The sequence below is a fragment of the Leuciscus leuciscus genome (genome assembly GCF_965113295.1).
Source record: "Leuciscus leuciscus genome assembly, chromosome: 22".
Classification (NCBI taxonomy): Eukaryota; Metazoa; Chordata; class Actinopteri; order Cypriniformes; family Leuciscidae; genus Leuciscus; species Leuciscus leuciscus.
Genome location: NC_138746.1, coordinates 32,572,102 through 32,590,992, shown reverse-complemented (window position 1 = coordinate 32,590,992; position 18,891 = coordinate 32,572,102). Strand labels below are relative to the sequence as shown.

At 38.1% G+C, this 18,891-nt stretch overlaps 1 protein-coding gene across 1 annotated transcript in view; it reads right to left on the bottom strand.

Moving 5' to 3' along the window:
• Positions 1–899: 899 nt before the first annotated feature.
• Positions 900–18,891, bottom strand: part of pkdcca (protein kinase domain containing, cytoplasmic a) — a 34,512-nt gene continuing 16,520 nt past the window's right edge. The window contains exons 3-7 of the mRNA XM_082154626.1: positions 12,704–12,978; positions 12,535–12,614; positions 11,280–11,387; positions 3,726–3,899; positions 900–1,865 (exon numbers count right to left, since the gene is read on the bottom strand). Coding sequence (XP_082010752.1) covers positions 1,771–1,865; positions 3,726–3,899; positions 11,280–11,387; positions 12,535–12,614; positions 12,704–12,978 — 732 coding nt within the window. The 3' untranslated portion in view covers positions 900–1,770. The remainder of the gene's footprint in view (positions 1,866–3,725; positions 3,900–11,279; positions 11,388–12,534; positions 12,615–12,703; positions 12,979–18,891) is intronic.

Here is an 18,891-nt window from a genome sequence, read left to right as displayed (position 1 = left end):
CATCCCAAAGCTGCTCTACTGGATTGAGATCTGGTGACTGTGGAGGCCATTTGAGTAAAGTGAACATGTTCAAGAAACCAGTTTGAGATGATTTGAGCTTTGTGACATGGAGTGTTATCCTGCTGGAAGTCATCAGAAGACTGTACACTGTGGTTATAAAGAGATGGACATGATCAGCAACAATACTCAGTTGTGCTGTGGTGTTTGAACGAAGCTCAATTGGTACTAAGAGGCCCAAAGTGTGCCAAGAAAATACCATTACACCACCAGCAGCCTGAACCGCTGATACAAGGCAGGATGGATTCATGCTTTTATGTCGCTTACACCAAATTCTGACCCGACCATCTGAATGTTGCAGCAGAAATCGAGACTCATCAGATCAGGCAACATTTTTCCAATCTTCCATTGTCCAATTTTGGTGAGCCTGTGTGAACTGTAGCCTCAGTTTGCTGTTCGTAGCTGACAGGAGTGTGTGTCTTCTGTGACACAAAATAGTTTTCAATGTTGAAAACCATTTTACTGATTAATACTTTTGTAGAAACTGCTATTTTTTCTGGATTCTTGGATGAATGGAAAGATAAAAACACAAAACAAAACAGCATTTATCCGAAATAGAAAACTTTTATAACATTATAGAATGTCTTTATTGTCTCTTTTGATTGTTTAATGTATCCTTGCTAAATGTAATAATTTATTTTAAAAATAAATTCATAAAATCTTACTGTATTAACATTTTTGAACAGTAGCATAGAGACTCAAATACTAAAGAGATATTGAGAAATATTAAAAATGTGTTTGTTTTTAAACTGTATAATACAATAGCTTTAATATTGTTCCCCCATGTGATCCATTTATAATGTTATAACAAATGTTCTATGCCTTTAAGTTCATATTTAAGTTTGAACAGTCTGACTCTGAATATATTATCACACACAAAAATGACCAAGACACAGTTTTAAGTCACATGACTTTAATTTTTCCATATAAAAATATCACTCTCATATACAACACAACCATAAGTGCTTTCACTGAAAGCAGAAACCTCTCCAACTCCTTCACCTGTCAAGTAACAGATCGACATTTCCTTGGGAAACTTTATCGCACCACAAGGGGATTGGCTGACTAACCACCGTCTAACAGTCAAGTACCACAATTAACCTCTCAAATGGGTCATTTCGTTCTGCCATTGAAAATAATATTCAAATTCAAAACAGAACATGAAAAGCTTTAATGACAAGAACAAAGAAAAATAGAAATGTTCAGATTTGTTGCTGATCTGTTGCTAATTTAAAAGAGGCGTTTTCATTCGTTAAACCAATAAATTACTTGTTTAGACTGGTCTAGGTGAACATTTGGACATCAATTGTCGGAAGAATTTGTTTTACAAGAGCAAATATTTGAAAAGATTTCAAAACTCAAAGCAAATGCTTTTAAAAGCTCAACAAATAAACCCTGATTCAAATGGAAAACAAAGTGCTGGATATCAGAGCAAATGAAGGAGGATTATGTGTGGGCAAAAACAGAAAGAGAAAGAATGACAGATGGAGAGAAAGAAATACTGACTTATGTTGCTGGGACAAGCATAAACAGCCTCTCTGCATCTCTGTTAGATACACAAACACATTCACAGTCCAATCCCAGGTTCAGAGAGGCAGTATTGCACACAGCTGACCTCCTCCTGAAGGAGTCTTCAAGAGAAAATACAACTTCCTCCTCGAGTCCTGAGGGGAAGACAGCACACGAGCCGATCAGAAGAAGCTGACTCTCAGCTCAGCTCTCAGCGGCTCCCAGGCGTATGTACGAGAGTTTCCCTGGAGCCGCGCTCATGCTGGATGCTCCGGTTTTGAAGAGCACAAGCTGATGACCTGCAGAGATCAAAACTGTGTGTGAGAGAATGGACATTTCCTGCTACAAAACAGCAGACGGAAGACAGGATGAATAGGATGTGAGAGGCAGGACGTGGGAGGAAGAGAAACATGAGAGTGCTGTGGATCTACGCCACAGGTGCGGTCACATTTCCCATTGTTCTGCGATTTATTGTGGGTGAAATCCAGTCATTTCAATAGGAATCATCGTGATTGGGAATTTCACATGATGACATAAGATCTGCCCACTCTGATTTCACAACGGGTTCAAGTTAATTACACTGATTTGCTGCGCTGACCAACAGAAAGTGACTTCTGTGTGAGCTGTGCTTCATACATCACTACGCAAAAAATTTCGCTAATGTGACTCCACTTTAATACCATGTAATAAAGCTGGATTCTGCCAAGTGTTGGATAAATTTGAGCCAAAATACTGTTGATTTTGACATCAAAAACAAGAGCGAATAATCTTGACAAATGAAAACTCAATATCTGTTCTCTTTTAGACGGTAATGAGTTTAAAAGGAGAACCTCCTTCTAGGGGTTGAACGACTTCAGAGTTTAGAACGGTGATTAACTCACGTCTACAATAAGCTGTTTAAAACGTGCATTCAGCCAATACATTTTGAGCATCCAGATGGTCTTATCAAACATATATTGTAGAGCGCTCTCGGAGTACGCCTTTAATTGACATTTTAACTGTTGGAAACAAGTTCAAGTTCAAGACCTTTATTTGTCCCCGAGGGGCGATTAGTTTTGCTAATTTGTTTGTTGGAAACGGAGCATAAAGTGGACTTCAAATATTTCTTATCCTGTTGCGCCCTCTATAGGCCATGATCAGCGACTAGTCGACGTCAAGCTTAAAGCGTCATGGGAGAACATTAAAGTCAGCTAGTCTTTGCAACCCCTACCTCCTTCTCAGATGTTTATCATGACAAAATTAAGCAATAATCTCGCATGTCTCCTCTAAAGATTTACAAGCAATCTAGAAAATGTCTCACATCCTCCTCAGATTTGTCACGATGAAGTCAGTGATTTCAATATGAACTCGAAAATTTTGCATCTCTCATCTAAGACGAAATAATCTGAGCTATGATATCCAAATTGATTTTATAGCTCTATATTTCTTCTATATGTCAGCTATTGTCCTATTTGTCTTTACTTTCACTCCGCCATGAAATGTTCCACTAGGCTATAAGCACAGATCTCAAGCAGTTGAGAAGCTCTGGTCTATATGCGGTTGTTGTGCGTCACGATTTATAAACGAGGCGAGGACATTTATCACGTACATTCACACGAATCCACACACATATTTACATTAACACTATAAACAATAATGGCTCTTTTCCAAAAATCTAGTGAGCTGCCATGCTGTCTACTGTCTACATAGGCAGCTGTCTAAGGCATCCTAACTGAAATGGATCTTCACAGGTCTGAAACACTCTGCAACAAACAGATAGCACAGACTTGATTCACAATTGCATTCGATAGAGTTTGAGTGTAAATAGAGAGTTAGTAGATAGTGCTGTGATCCGCCAATTAAGTGCATTAGTGTCCTTCCAATTTTTCATCTGAGTTGGTTCCGCTACGGGAATATTTTTTCCATTCATTTTTCCCATAGGTATTTTAAAAAGTCTTTGTTAAAACATTATAAGCCATGAATCAAGCCGATCAGCAACGCTAATAGTTTTACCATTTACTGCTCTTTGTTATTCTTCTAGTTATTTACCTATAGTGCCAGTTTCAGACATTCGCAGAAAATATCTTACTTCCGCATTGCAAAAATGAGCTGGATAGTTGGTATGAATGTACTAAGCTGAGCTACACATATTTAAACAGTGCGACACTTGGCAACTTTACCTGTCCACGTGCTCTGGTTGGTCAAGACGAAGGCCCGGCACTGGACGTGGCTCTCACACACGTCGATAGCTTCGTGAACGCTGAAGACTGACAGCAGGCATCCGTCGTGCTGATAGGACGGCCAGCAGCGGTAGTTCTCTGCTGATATTGAGGCATCTAACACACGCTTATACTCTGCCAAAAGAGAGAGAGTCATGTAAAAATGCTATTCTTCAAAATACTGCTTATAAATATTTGTTATTTATGGGAAATGGCCAGACAGTAAACCACGTTTTTTTTTTATATATATATTTAAAATATTGCTACTGTTCTGAATGTCAATCGTAAGTAAGTAAATCTTTCATGTTCAATGGTTTCCAGCCAAAATCTGACAGCCCCCATGACAGCACTGACACACACTGCTCAATAAATCAAACACATTGCAACTGTCCAAGAAAAGCATAGTGTGTGTGTGTGTGTGTGTGTGTGTGTGTGTGTGTGCGCGAGTGCGTAGGAGCTCAACACACAGCAACACAAGCTCCTTTATTGTGTTAACACAGGCGGTGTCTTGTTCTTCGACGGAGAGAGTCTTCAGGCTGTTGTTAGTCAGAGTTTGACATGTGTCTTTTGATTTCTCCTTTATTTATTACTTCCTCCAGAAATTCACTCACACACATTTCAAACACCACTCAACGTGACCCCGAGCACAATAAATGCCTCCGTCGCGGACAGTCACAGGCAGAGGAAAGCCAAGAGAAAGAGGGAAGTTGATAAAAAGAGAAAACGGCAGATGAATAGAGGGAGACTTGAGGAGTGACGGCCAAAAGAAAATGAAACTAACGCTGTCCCTCCCACACATTCATCTCGTTCTGTCGCTTATCTCTGCACTGCCTGTCAACTCTTCAACACCGCAGTCCATCGCTGAGATAAAGAAACCAATGCCATGCTTCCAAACCCACCTAACATTGTGTCAATGTTTACAAATCAAAGATTAGGTTACCGTAATGAGAATTAGAGGGGATCATTGTGATTAAGAAAATGTTGCAATGTAAATCGATGCAAATTTTTCACAATGTTTTGAGTGCTACCTCTAACAAACTTTAAAAGAAAATCTCCTACAATAATAGTTTCTATCAGTTAGTCTGTCTCTCTACACTGAACGTAAAACTGCTGCGTTACAATCATAACCAATAGGAACAATAGGAATTAGATCATACATAGCAGAACTTGTGGACAAATGAGATATCACTGCGGATGGGGTTAAAAGAGACACAACCTAATCGATCACGGCTGGTTGTGAAACCGTGTGATAATGGAGTAACGTGTACGGCAGAGGCGTGAGTTGAGACGTGGAGAGTAACTAATGAGAACAGACACTGTACCGCTGCCAACATCCACTGATGGCCAGATCACAGAAGTGTGTTTTTAGTCATAAAAATGTGCAGCTGTCTGTTTCTCGTCTCGGTCATGTTGTATCAAGTCAACATTACAAGATGTGATTCACATTAACACAACATACTGTTTGTAATACTGAATGTATGACATTACATTAGTGAACAGGGGCAGCTGTTCTCTCTCAGATGAGAGAAAGAATAAATGTAGCTGTCCGTATGAATTCAACAGCTGCGAGGAGCTCAATTTGGGGAAAACGGGCGCGTAGGAACAATCTGAAAAATGTGTGTGTGGATGAGGCACATTATACAGTAAGATGAATATTAATAACATGATGTCCCGTTTGCCTTTAACTGATTTGCTGAAAAGGCAAACAGACACTAACCACAGTAAGACTTAGCGGGTAACATCGACCCAGCTAACGGAACATCTGGCAAGGTTATGAACAAACATTCTTCTAATAATAATAATAGAATGTTTATTCATAGTTATCTGGGGCCGTATTCACAAAGAATTTTAAGGCTAAAAGTAGCTCCTAACTGGCGAATTTAAGAGCAACTCCTAAAAATAATGGGCGTGTCACTCCTAACTTTAGGACTCCTAATTTTTTTGACTAAGAGTAATTCACGAAGCATTTTAGCCCTAAAAGTAGCACCTAAGCCTGGGACAGCTTAAAAGAAGTCGAGAGGACTCCTAACTCACTAAGACCTATTCACAAACCGCTTTTTGTGGCATTTCATGTTGCGATGTTTTGAAATGCGTATGCGGGATATATACAGGAGCTTCCCATCGCGAGGGAACAATTTTGCATTGTAGGCATAACTAGGGATGCAATAACGCCACCAACAACAACCAAAACTAGGCTACTCATTGCATGTAAACTAATTGTAACGTTTCATTGTGAATCAAATTAAAATGTTCTTCTCTTTGGAAACGTAGGCAGAGGCACATAGTGACAGATTAATTCAATAATGTTGCAAAGATATTGCATCAATCCATATGTTTCATTAGGCTTCTAGGCTATTTGTTTTGCCTTACTCTTTATTTATTTAGGCTATTTATTCAGTTATTCATCATCTTCCGTCCTTTGCACTACTTGTGTAGCGCACGCATTCTCAGACCTGTCACCTGTCACTCATCATCGTAGGGGAGGTGTTTGGAATCATTCCCGCGTTACAATCATCAGCCAATCAAGGTGGTCACTTCAGTCAAGCTCGTGCATGAGTAATGACGTCATCCATAACAACGAAGACTCACTCTTAGTTTAGGAGTTGTCATTTTTCTTTACTAAGAATAGGTCTGAAAGGCGTTGTGAATAACTTTTAAGAGAAAACTCCTAGCTAAAATCTTTTAGTGCGATTTAGGAGTACTCCTAGTGGTAAGATAAAATGCTTTGTGAATACGGCCCCTGGTCTTTAGTAATGTTCTTAAAACATAAGCACAAAAATCATCAGTGATATATCTCTAGGGCTGTGAAATGATTGTGATTAATCGCATCCAAAATAAAAGTTTGTTTTTACATAATATATGTGTGTGTGCTGTGTATAATTATTTTGTATATATAAATACACACACACGCATTTATATATTTGAAAAATTTTAAATTTAAAAATGTGTTATATATAAAATATTTATATTTATAAATAATATAAATTATATATAAATATATATACAGTATATACATGCAAATATTTATTAAATATATACATGTATATGTGTGTATTTAATACACAGTACACACACATATATTATGCAAACACAAACTTTTATTTTAGTTGCGATTAGTTTCACAGCCCTAGATATAATCTTAAATGTGTGGTAACACTCTAGGATAAAAAGATGATTGATTACGTCTCAGACACTGAGATATTATTCTAAAGTGTTGCCAAATTGTTTTAGTTGGACGTTGGTCAGACATTTTTTAAATGTTGCTACTTGTTTCAGAATGATCAGAGAACATTCAAAAGTAACATAATGTTTGCAAAATAATAAAATGGAATGTTTCCTTAACGTTCGAAAGAAATTTCTTAAATTTTTTTTATAAGAATATAAAAAAAATATTCACTACCAAATGGGAACATTAGCTAAACATTCTTTTGTTAGCTGGGAAAGAGGTCTGTATTTGTATCTTATTTTTGATGGAATTTCCTCCTCTTCAAAAGTATCTGAACGCAGTGCTCTGCTAGCGCCCGTGACAAGACCCAGCAAGCAAACCTGCATCACTTACTCATCTAAGATCCTCAAGCCGAGTTGACGACAGTACTTCGTGACGTTCCTCTTTTTCATGCTAATGCACCGTTAATATGACCGTTAAAGGAGTTGAAGGACAGCTTTGATTTCACGCCAACCGCGCTGAAACACAGCCAGTCTGCGTTTTCACAATCCAACCGTGGCTCTTTGACATTGTGGTGATTGGAAGCGGAATAGCGATGGATACACTGTCATGGACTGCATGCCTTTGGCAAATATGCTGACAATGTGGTCATGTATTCGAAAAACGATCCCATGGTAATCCATTTTGTGGACAGGATATATCGGCATAGAGCTGTCAATATGACTGCTGCACCGCTGTGAGGTTTGTAAACGCTTCTGGATAGTGTATCGGATGGTTTGGAGAGTTTTACTCGTTTTTTTATGCTCTTGGAGAAGGTTGTAACGTAAACTCAAGGCCTCATTCACAGCACTGTGACAATGGGCCTGATAAAAGGAGAAGAGCCTTTAAAAGACTCGAGCTAACTGTGTATTACAAACGTCCCTCCCGACTACTAGGCCATAAATGTCGGAATCTCTGAGTCTCATTTTCCCTCTCTTGCTCTTCAGGGATATGGCTGGATGGGCTTTACTGACGTGATTCACTGTTTCTCCTGGAAATCAGGGCTTTGAATGAAGGTGACTGGGCAAGCTGCCTCGATGAGGTCTTTCTGAAGAGTGAGGAGAGGGAGGGACGCACGAGGCAACTAAGTGGAGCAAGAAGCCAGTAAATAAGAGCAACTATTAGACTCTTTATTGCCCTAATTAATGCTTTATGGAGCGCTCGCTGTCTTTGAATGTTCCTGTAAGACGCAGGAGGAATGAGAGGGAAGTTGATGTAGTCAGCCAGAGGCATGCTGGGCTTTTAATGCGTGTTGGGCAGGAGTGAATTCCGTAGGGAAGCCCTGTCTGTATCCATGCGAACTCACAGTGCTGCCATAGGACCCTGTTTTACAAGAAGAGCTAAAACACCAGGCAGTGCAGAGACGTGTCCAGTCAGAGTACTGCCCGCTGGACTGGAATGGAGATTACGAAGGCCTGTTCACAAGAACGTTACATGACACTTTAAATATTAGCCGATCCCATTTATTCCCCATTATCTAGACTAGAGAGTAGAATGGCTGATATAATGCTGAATTATATTTCTAAAATACGTCATCATGGCAAATAAGATGTTTACAAATTGCTGAATTTAAATTAACACTTAAGGTCCTTGCACACTGAGTCGGACATTTTCGTGTGCGTTTTTTCGTATTCGTAATTCGTTGGCTCTGAATTGTCAAAACACTTCTCAAAATGCTTGCTACGGATGTGAAAAACGCAGACAAAAGTTTTTTTTATGACGGATGAAAGTTTCGGAGGCAGTGTGTAAACGTGATTGACACAATGTGAGGTCGTATTTATTTTTTAACGTGCCAAAATTTCAGAGTAAAAAAATACCTAAAAAATACACACAAAAAAAGACAGAAAATATCACTAAAATGTATTTTAATATATTTTAAAATGTAATTTATTCCATCATTACTCTAGTCTTTAGTGTCATAGGATCCTTCAGAAATCATTTTAATATGATGATTTATTATTATTATCAATGTTGAAGATTGATCAATGTGCTGCGAATATTTTTGTGGAAATTGTGAAGCAATTTTTTCAGGATTTTTTGATGAAAGTTGAAAAGAACAACATTTATTTTAAATAGAAATCTTTTGTGGCATTATGAATGTCTATACTGTCATTTTTGATCACTTTAATGTGTCCTTGCTGATAAAAAATAACAACATTATTTTCTTTTAAGCCACAAACCTTTGAACTATAGTGTATTTTACACATTTACTCATAAATTGAGCACTTCTAAGTAGACAATCGACTAATAATCTAAAAATGACCAAACATCCGCCCAGTTGTTATCGTGACATGACTTAAATGTGACCCGCGCTGGCAAAATAAGTCGCAATGAGCAAATTTTCAAAAATGTTTTTTTTTTTTTTTTTTTTTTACATTTTCATACCTTCAAAATTATGTATGATTTGTTGGAATCAGACAAAAAATGAATGAGCTGCTCCTGTTTGAAGTCGATAGAGTCAGCAAAGTCAATTTTCGAGAAAAATCGAGTTAAGATACCAAAACAAAATCACCTAGCAACCATACCTTAAAATCCCTGATATTAAATTTTTTTTCACATTTTTGTGAAAATCTCAAAATCGACCAGAATCTATTTTTCACTTGTTTCGCCTGTAGATCGAAATGATCCCGTGCGCATTCCGACTCCTTTTGCCAGCACGGGTCACAAATATTTGCAATTGTTTTTTTTTTTCTGTGCAAACTATTCATACCAAATCTGATATTGAATGTTCGCCATTCTCGTAAAATTGTACTGAATCAAGACAAAAAAATGTACGTAGTCTGCAAAAAAAGTGATGGAATAAAATAGTATTTTTCAAAATTGGTATGAAGCGTGAATTTTCTAGTTAGTTATAGTTAAACGTCAAAATGATGAGCTTAACGGCAGCACAAAACTGTTGTAAATGAAATGTACAGTCTAAAGACAGCAAAGACAGCTGGTGGTGCAGTGAGAGTGGAAAGAGTTAAATCTCTCAGGAGAAGATGGCCCTCTCTTGCTTAACGCTCTCATCAGTCAACAAGTGTCTGCTTTAGACTGCCAGTGGAGCATGAGGGATAGCAAAGAAAGAAAAAGAGAATAGGGACAAAATGTTAAAAACGGGTGGAGCGAGTAGGAAGGAGACTGAGGTGCTTCTTGCTGAAATGGCTGTTTTGTCCGTCAGGAACGTAAGCAGCCCCTCTGCTCACCAGTTATATAAACTCTAATCTTCTAAATCTCCTCTCATTTGTCCTTACATGCACACACAAATTCTCTCTCTCTCTCTCTCTCTCTCTCTCTCTCTCTCTCTCTCTCTCTCTCTCTCTCTCTCTCTCTCTCTCTCTCTCTGCTGACTGAACAACTGGTTAATTCCGGGAGATTTGAGGAAACCCATTCAGTGCCAGGATTCTGCTGGCTTCTAGTCATTTCAGAATGATGGTATTTACGAGATGAGCACATGAACACCACCACAATTACCAGTGGGAAACCCAGGCTTAGGTCTTAAAGAAACCTTTTATTTTTTTTATTTTTTTTACATATTTCTGTCTTGTTTTCCAGGAAAAATCAACCAAAATTAAGTGAGTTTAAAACGATAAAAACATCTGCCAGCTTGCTTTCCCGCTGAATTAAGTTTATTTTGTGTACCCCATTGGCAGAAAACTTAAAAAACTTCATTTTGATAAATGTTTCAGAACAGAAGACCTTACATGACATTTTGCTTCTTAAGTAAATGTATCAAGATAGTTGTACTTGAAAATAAGACAAAAAAGTTTTAACTCTGAGTGTTGACTGTACTTAACCTAATCTGTACAAATATTATGCTGACTTTAGACTGTAAATTTACAGCTCTTTTTAAAAACTCTCACAGATAATATTCCAGTAAATTTGGTGCTAGCACATGTTGCAAAGCTAAAAAAGTGATGCACAAAAATCAATCATGTAAGAACTGGAAGTAATTTATAAAATGTAAAAATAATAATTAAACTATTTTAATTAAATTAAACGGCTCCGTATTCATTGAAATATTAATATAGTGCACATTTCTCTCAACTCTGCCTGCCTTGGATTAGTGAATGAGCTCATTGCAGTGCATTCTAGGAATGCATAACTCTGTGAAGCACATATGCTGCCAAGTTAGATATCTTTCAAGGCAGAATAATTTTTCTGCCACCCATTTTGAACAGTATTAGAAGTGCCCATGTTGCCTTAAATGCTGTCTAGCTATTTTTTGCAACAGAACTGCATTTGTGAATGAGCATCTAAACTTTGGTCATTTGAAAGTGTTCAGTAATGTCAAAGGTCAAGGTGTTTTGGTATCTGTCTGGGTCACTCACCTGTTTTGTATGCCTGCGTGTTATTCTTGAGGTAATGTCCGTTTCTGTAGATATCCAGCACTTTTTCGAGGTGAACCAGAGTCTCGTCGGTGCCCCATATCAGCTCTCCTGAAAAACATTAATACAGCATAAACAACTCAACTATTAACGGTTTACATTCCGTCATTAAGAAAACATTCCTACGGAGTGATGCTGAAGTGGACGTTTCGTGACACCGGGAGGGAAAGATAGGATCGAGTCTGGGCCACCCACGCTACCCGCGGCTTCACGGACGGTTGTGTCCCAGAAAAACAGATTTCAAACGCTATCAGACATGCCATTATACTGATGAACATGCTGATAGAGCGCATCAGGAAAGGAATTAAGGCCAGAGACAAAAGGCAAGAGAAATGTTGGGATGTGAAGAGGAGGAATGTTTGTATGTTTGAACAAACTTATTCTCCTCTATAAAAAGGAGTCAAGAGCAGGGCTTGACGTTTACTTTTTACAAGGAGCACATACACTCCTAAAAATATAGGAATGCATTAAACAACTTTAGGGGTGCAGGGAAAAATGTAAGTTTGAATTAAGTATAAGTTTGTATTGTATTTGTAAAATATAACATTTTATTTCTGCATGAACACAGTTCAATATATTTGCATAGTCTAAATGAATGTACTGTGATTGTTTTATAAGGGATGCTCGCCGAGGAAGCGTGTCTTGGAGAGTTTGTGAGGATCAGTGATGTATGTACACATGGGCATCAGACACTCCAAATAAAGACACAATAGCTTGTTCTCACAGAGAAGGACACTGACCCGCCTTCAGAATGTTTTTATCTTTCATTTGTATTTTGGTGTGTTTAATAATTCTGAATGGATCTGTATACTGTATATGCAGTCCATTGGCATATATCTTGTTTGGTATGGCAGATTGACTTGTGCCGATTGACTTACAGTATTGATTCGGAGAGGAGGGGGGCCTTGGAGTAAAAAAGGTTGAGAACCAGCCCAGACGGCGACATAGCGTCGGCCCAGATCTGGCTGTGTGGAATCCACGTGTACCCGATGTTGGCCGGATCTGGGCCGACACTATGTTGCTGTCTGGGACTGGTCTAGATGGTTGATCAGCTAAACTACCATCTGTTGGATCTAGTTTTGGGCTGACAGACCACATTAGACCAGCTACCAAATCCAGCTTGACCACCCTGAGCTGATATGACCAGCTTTTACCAGCAGGGATAAGAGCAGAACTTGGGTAGTGAAATCAAACTCACCTGTAGAGTTGACGATTTTGTCCAGAAGGGGTCTCAGTGCTGAGGGGGCACTGTGAGGTAACAAGTAGGTGAAGAAAAATCTAGAAAATATGGAAAACTATGTCAAATACACCCTAAAATACACAAATAAAGCACAAGTTGTCTCAGATCTCAGGCCTTGAACACACACCTGTAAGCATTGTAGAGGTTCCTCTTTTCGTTGATACCCTGACAGCGGCCCTTGTGGCAGGGGAGGGTGAAGTTGCGTGCGGGGAACTCCATGAGACAGTCTGAAGGAGAAGACGGGGAGCAAGGCGTCTCCTCAACACTGGCGTCGTCCAGGTCGGTCACTTTCAACACTCCCCCCACCAGAACGAACTGTCGTGGCCTGAAGTCCAGCAGGGTGACGGACCCGAGCGGGGAGTGGGACAAATAATGCAGCAGCCTCATCAGACTCAAACAGATCTGCGGAGAGCAATATATTATTTTGTATTATTGAATATATTACGGGAAGGTTGTATATTCATATAAATAACTCTAACCCACATATGACATGCAGAAAAAAAAAAAAAAAAAATATTGATTTAATTAAAATAAATCTAGGGACTGAATTAATACAACATGGCTACTATATAACTATAACTAGAGAACAACTGAATACAAAGTCGTGGAAAATTCTTTATTTGAGGCCATGATGTCTTAGATTTAATTTGGCATGTCATGTGCAGGGCTCTGAATATAAAAAACTAGAAATGCACAAATATTACAATTCTTGCTGACTGTCAGGGTTATGTTAAAGGGTACATTTACACGACAAGACCAAACACAGAAAACTTTTTCCTTTTTGCGTTTTTCCAGGGGACAATGTTGACAAAATGTTCCTCGTTCACAGGGACTCGTGAAAACAACTAAAAACGCTGTATTCTGCTGTCAGGCCAGTAGTTGGCAATGAGACTGAACACGAAATACGCATCGCATGGCGTCATTCTCCTACGTTGCTGACGTAGTGTATACAGTGCTGCGCTTCCTGGTTCTACGTCAGAACGCCGCCTCACTATTGGTCAACGCTGGTCAGGTGAAACCCACGACACATGCATGTTATGCAGGAGCTTGCGTAGAAGAATGACGTGGAAGAGAAGAGATTGTTGAATAAAGTCATTATTTTGAGGGGGGGGGGGGGGGGGGGGGGTTGTGTACAAAAAGTATTCTCGTCACTTCATAACATTAAGGTTGAACCACTGTAGTCACATGGACTATTTTAACAATGTCTTTCCTACCTTTCTGGACTTTATAAGTTGCAATGATGTTGCTGCCTCTTGGATTTCATCAAAAATATCCTAATTTGTGTTCTGTAGATGAACGAAGGGCTTATGGGTTTGGAACGACATGAGGGTGAGTAATTACTGACAGAAATGTCATTTTTCGGTGAACTAACCCATTAATCATACATCAATATGTTAATTACTTATCTTTATTTTGATTAAAGATCACGAATTCAACTGAATGTGAGGCACCGCCAGAAGTTTGGACAAATTAGTGTTCCTTGTTTGAGACCATCAGGTCTACCCGAAACCTTGTCTCCAAGCACTGGAAGCTCCTCGTTGAAAGAGCCACTTGAGTGTGCGAGGCCTGTTGTGTATGTGCATGTCTGCGAGCGCACGAGTGTGTTACTTGAGGATTAGTCCTCTTATTGTGTGTGAGGGTACGAGGAGTGAGGCTGAAGCTCTGGCAGCTGGTACACCTCGCATTCAAGCAACACCCTCATCTACCACACTCTTAGGAGCAGAATTCAGAGGATTAGCTGGCCGTAGGGAAAGAAGAGGAGGACGGAGAAGCAAAGAGGAGTGAGAGGGGTGAATGCAACCCGAAGAAGGAGAGGAGAACATAAAAGAGAAGACAAACAGAGAGGAGATGAGGGGGTGGAGGAGACACTGCCCACGTCTTTCACAACAGACAAAAGCTGCTTTTAATACACTCCGGATTAGCAACTACTGGGAAAGGTCAGCCCCCCTCACACCCTATGACTGCGTGTGTGTGTTTGTGTCTTGCTTAACGTGGTAGGCAACCGGTAGCTCTGGCAAATCCATTGAGAACGCCATTGTAAAGAAGGCGAGGCAATCCAAAACACCACAACAGATTCGGTTTCCTCAAAAATGCAGTAAGCATTTGTACCATTCATACACGTGTGAACTGGCTGCAGGATATTGGGAAAAATTACATTGCAATATTTTATTTTTTATTGCGATTATATATTGCGATATGAAAAGATACAGGAATTTGAGTATCTATATTTGGAAAGAATGAATAATTCTAGAGTGAGTGTGGTGATATGCATAAGTGCATCTGAATAAAAAAATACAAATAACAATAAATAAATAAAAAAGCAAAAATAGTACTTTTACTCTGAGGACATTTTTGAGTGCCGGATTATTTTATTGTGATTATTAATAAATAAAGATATTAAACAAATTAAGAAAAACATTGTAATAATACTAGTTAACTTTAAAATTACAATACTAATATTTACGTCTTAAATTCTTCATTTTCAAATGTTAAACCATCGAGCTTTTATTTTGATAGGTTGCTGAAAAATTATTTCATTGTAATTATTATTAAATAAAAAAATACACAATTTTATGAACAATTTTATTATTTTATGAGCATGTGCATTGAAAAAGAAAATGCATGACTTATAAGTAATTATAAAAATAATATAATTGTAACTATAACTGTTCTTATAATGCAGTGTAGGTCTTAATGAGTCTTTATAAATATATTTATAAAATAGTAATACTTAATTATAAATGGAGCTATAATTCATTATAAGCATGGACTTCATAGAAACTGTTACCATAATGGTATTTTACTGTAAAATTGTAATACTAATATTTAAATCTTAATTTCTTCTTTTTTAAATGGTCAATCATAATTTTTAAAGGGTTACCAGCAAATAAAATGATGCACTGCCGGTTTCAGAATGAAGCGCAGCACGTGTTCATTTACACACATGCAGTCTGAAACCGCTGAGACCAGTAACACATATATTTATTTCATTAAATCACGATTTAATAATGGCACTAAGCCATATCACAATATCGATTTGATATATCAAGCAGCCCTAGTGTGAACATTTGCTTGCTTGTCACGTATTTGGTTTAGCTGGCGAGGGCCTGGTGTGTGTACAGATGTGTCTTTGCTCCCGGCATTATGTTGAGGGAATAAAAGCCTTCGTCAGCGCGCAGAGGAAATGGCTTTGGACCTAAATGAGCTGTTTGGAAGTCAACGGATTCGACAGTCTCCCCAGAGTCTATTAGTGTCTCATACGCAATTCAAATGTTGCTAAAGCATTGCTGGGGTGTTTCTGCTTTGTTCCACATGAGGAGGCCAGCAGTGCAAAGAGAGTGTGACTGTAGAGGACAGTCTTAAAGAGACAGGACGCATTAGCATTTACAAACATGTGGAATGAACGTAACTACTTGGCTTTGTTCAGACAATCAGTTTCTTTGGGCATATCTGACTCAAATCCGTTTACTCCAAAAAAAAAAAAATGCATGAAATCCTAAAACTTGCAATCTGATTAAAATAATTATTGATATTTGGAAATGCTTCAGTCTGAAGTGTCACACTGGAATTCAAGAGCTTTTCATTTGGGACGCAACACTTATGTAAACTCATACACAATGTGCCGTGTGTTTATAGTGCATCACAGCTGTGCTTAGAACTGTCCAAATTCACACATTTGTGCTCACTCATACCTATTTAGCAAACTGTCACATTTAGTAAATAGTAAATAGTGAATAAGTGAATTATGAGTGATTTCAGATACAGCATTTTACTGTCTCTGGCACTTGCAATTCAAATGGTTGAGGGGCGGGGGGGGGGGGGGGGTTATTGAAAGAAATACATATTTTTATTCAGCAAGCATGCATTAAATTGATCAAAAGCTTCAGTAAAAACATAAATAATGTTAAAAAATGTTTCTATTTCAAATAAATGGTGTTATTTTCCTATATATTATTAGTTATTAGTCATTATTAGAAAGTATTGTGTTGTATCATCATTACCAAGACATCCAATGTAGATGTTTTTAATATAAAAGGAATAGTTCACCCAAAAATGAACATTCTGTCATCATTTACTCACCTCAATTTGTTCCAAACCAGTAAGAGTTTCTTTTTCTTCTGTTGAACACAAAAAAAGACATTTAGAAGAATGCTGGTAACCAAACAGTTTATGGACACCATTGACTTCCATAGTATAATAACACTGAAGTCAATGGGGTCCTTCGACTGTCCGGTTACCAACAATCTTAATAAATATCTTCTTATGTTTTCAGCAGAAGAAATAAATTCATACAAGTTTGGAACAGCATGAGGGTGAGTAAATGATAACAGAATAAAAAATTTTGGTTGAACTAGCCTTAAATATTGAATAAACACATCAGAATTGTGTGCGTTATGAAACTTCACATATTGTGTCCAAAACCTGCACACATTTTGTCAAAGGACTGACTGAAATTAATTAGGACTAGACCTGACAGAAACATTCACACACACACAAAACACACAAGTAGGTTACTCTCAAAACCTCAAAGCTGTGTAAAATATATAAAGGAATGCATAAAATGTTTAAAAATAGTAAGAAATGAAAGGAGAAAGCCAAGAAAAGCCTTAAAGAGGCAATAAAAACCATGAGAAAATCAACAGCAGGAACTCTTAATTCACTGAACATAAAGTCACAACTTGCCTCATTCTCATTAAAAGGGTTTCATTGTTCTAGACTGGAAATTCATTCAATATGACTGAAATATCACTCTGAAACACGAGCCTAATAAATATGTTTAGCAGAATACTACGGTAGGTATGAGTTATGGTAAATGAAAGTCTATTGAATCTAAAGTACGGCTATGAATTGCTCTGCTGAACTCTATACCGCGGTGTTGACATGTAGACGAGTGCACTGTGTTCGTTCCCTATTAAAGCATGTGTGTTTGACTGTGTTTGTGAATCAGTGTGAGGGTGTGTGAGTGTGAGGAAGGCCAGGAAATACACTTCTGAGTATAACTGTGGTCTGATTATGGCTATTTTCAAATGTAATGTAATCAAATTACAAGTAGTTCGTTTTTGGAATCTGATCACATATATTCATTACGACTCCATTCCTAGAGCTTCCAAACAAATGTTTTTTTTATTTTTTTCTAAAGCTCCTCTTGTCCGAATTTAGGGAAAAACCGGGTCCATCGGAAACGTCCAGTGGAATTCTTAGGCGCGCTGAATAAACTCCACAGACACAGTGTAAGAGTAAAACTATATGCAAAATAAGTGTTTTGCCAGATGAGAAATGTATTCTATGTATCATATTTTCACTACTTTAATTCAATTTACTCTAATTCATTTTATAGCTGTATCATTTATCTCTTTTAATTCCTTTTATAACTGTTTTAATTTCCATTGCTTTTATTTTGTGCTTATTTTCTATGCAAAGCACTTTGAATTGCCATAGTGTGATATTTTAATTTTAATGTAAAGCATTTTGAATAACTGTTTTAATTTTCCTTGCTTTTATTTTGTGATTATTTGTATTCCTTTCTATGTAAAGCACTTTTAATTGCCAAATGTGCTATATAAATAAACTTGCCTTGCCTTACCCAGCACTGTTTAGCTAAGGTGTGAGTCTGCAATTATAATCTGAACGTATTTATAATCTATTTAATTGACAATAAATCTGAGCTCATAACATATTACACATCTCCCATTTAAAGCCCATGTTCACAGATTATCGTTTGTCTTTTTTAACATAAATTCGTGTCTTCCTGTTATCAGAGGAAGAGCTCATGCATTGGGATTTCATTCAGTTTCATCCTCTCTGAACAGGATGCGCTTTGGCCACAGGAAGTCATAGCAGATCATTATGGGATGTTGCCAGGGCGATAGCGATCAGGCAGAAGCTGTGCTACTTAACAGGAAGTTCAGAGAGAGCAGAGAGCAGGACGTCCCACAGAAAGCTCTGCTGGAAACAGGTTTAACTCTACTGTGGATTGCTTTTTGGTAAGTGTTTGTTTGGGGACATGGGATTTGGACATGTCGCAGGCAGGACTCAAACCTGTGTTACCCACATGAGCACCTGACTGTATGAGGCAAATGAAGCGTTGGCCCGTGGCTTTGCACAGAAAACACAGTTCGAGGTCGGCCGACTGGGTTGAAGTCATTAAAAATGTTTATAGTGCATTATGAAATGGTAGTAATTTTATGAAATGAATGTAATTTTGTTCCCCTGTTTGTTTATTCGGGGTAAATGAGCTGTACCTTCTGGCCTCTCCCAATCTATTCTTCTTTCTCAAATCATATATCAGAATATATTCAGTGGTGTCCAAAAGTC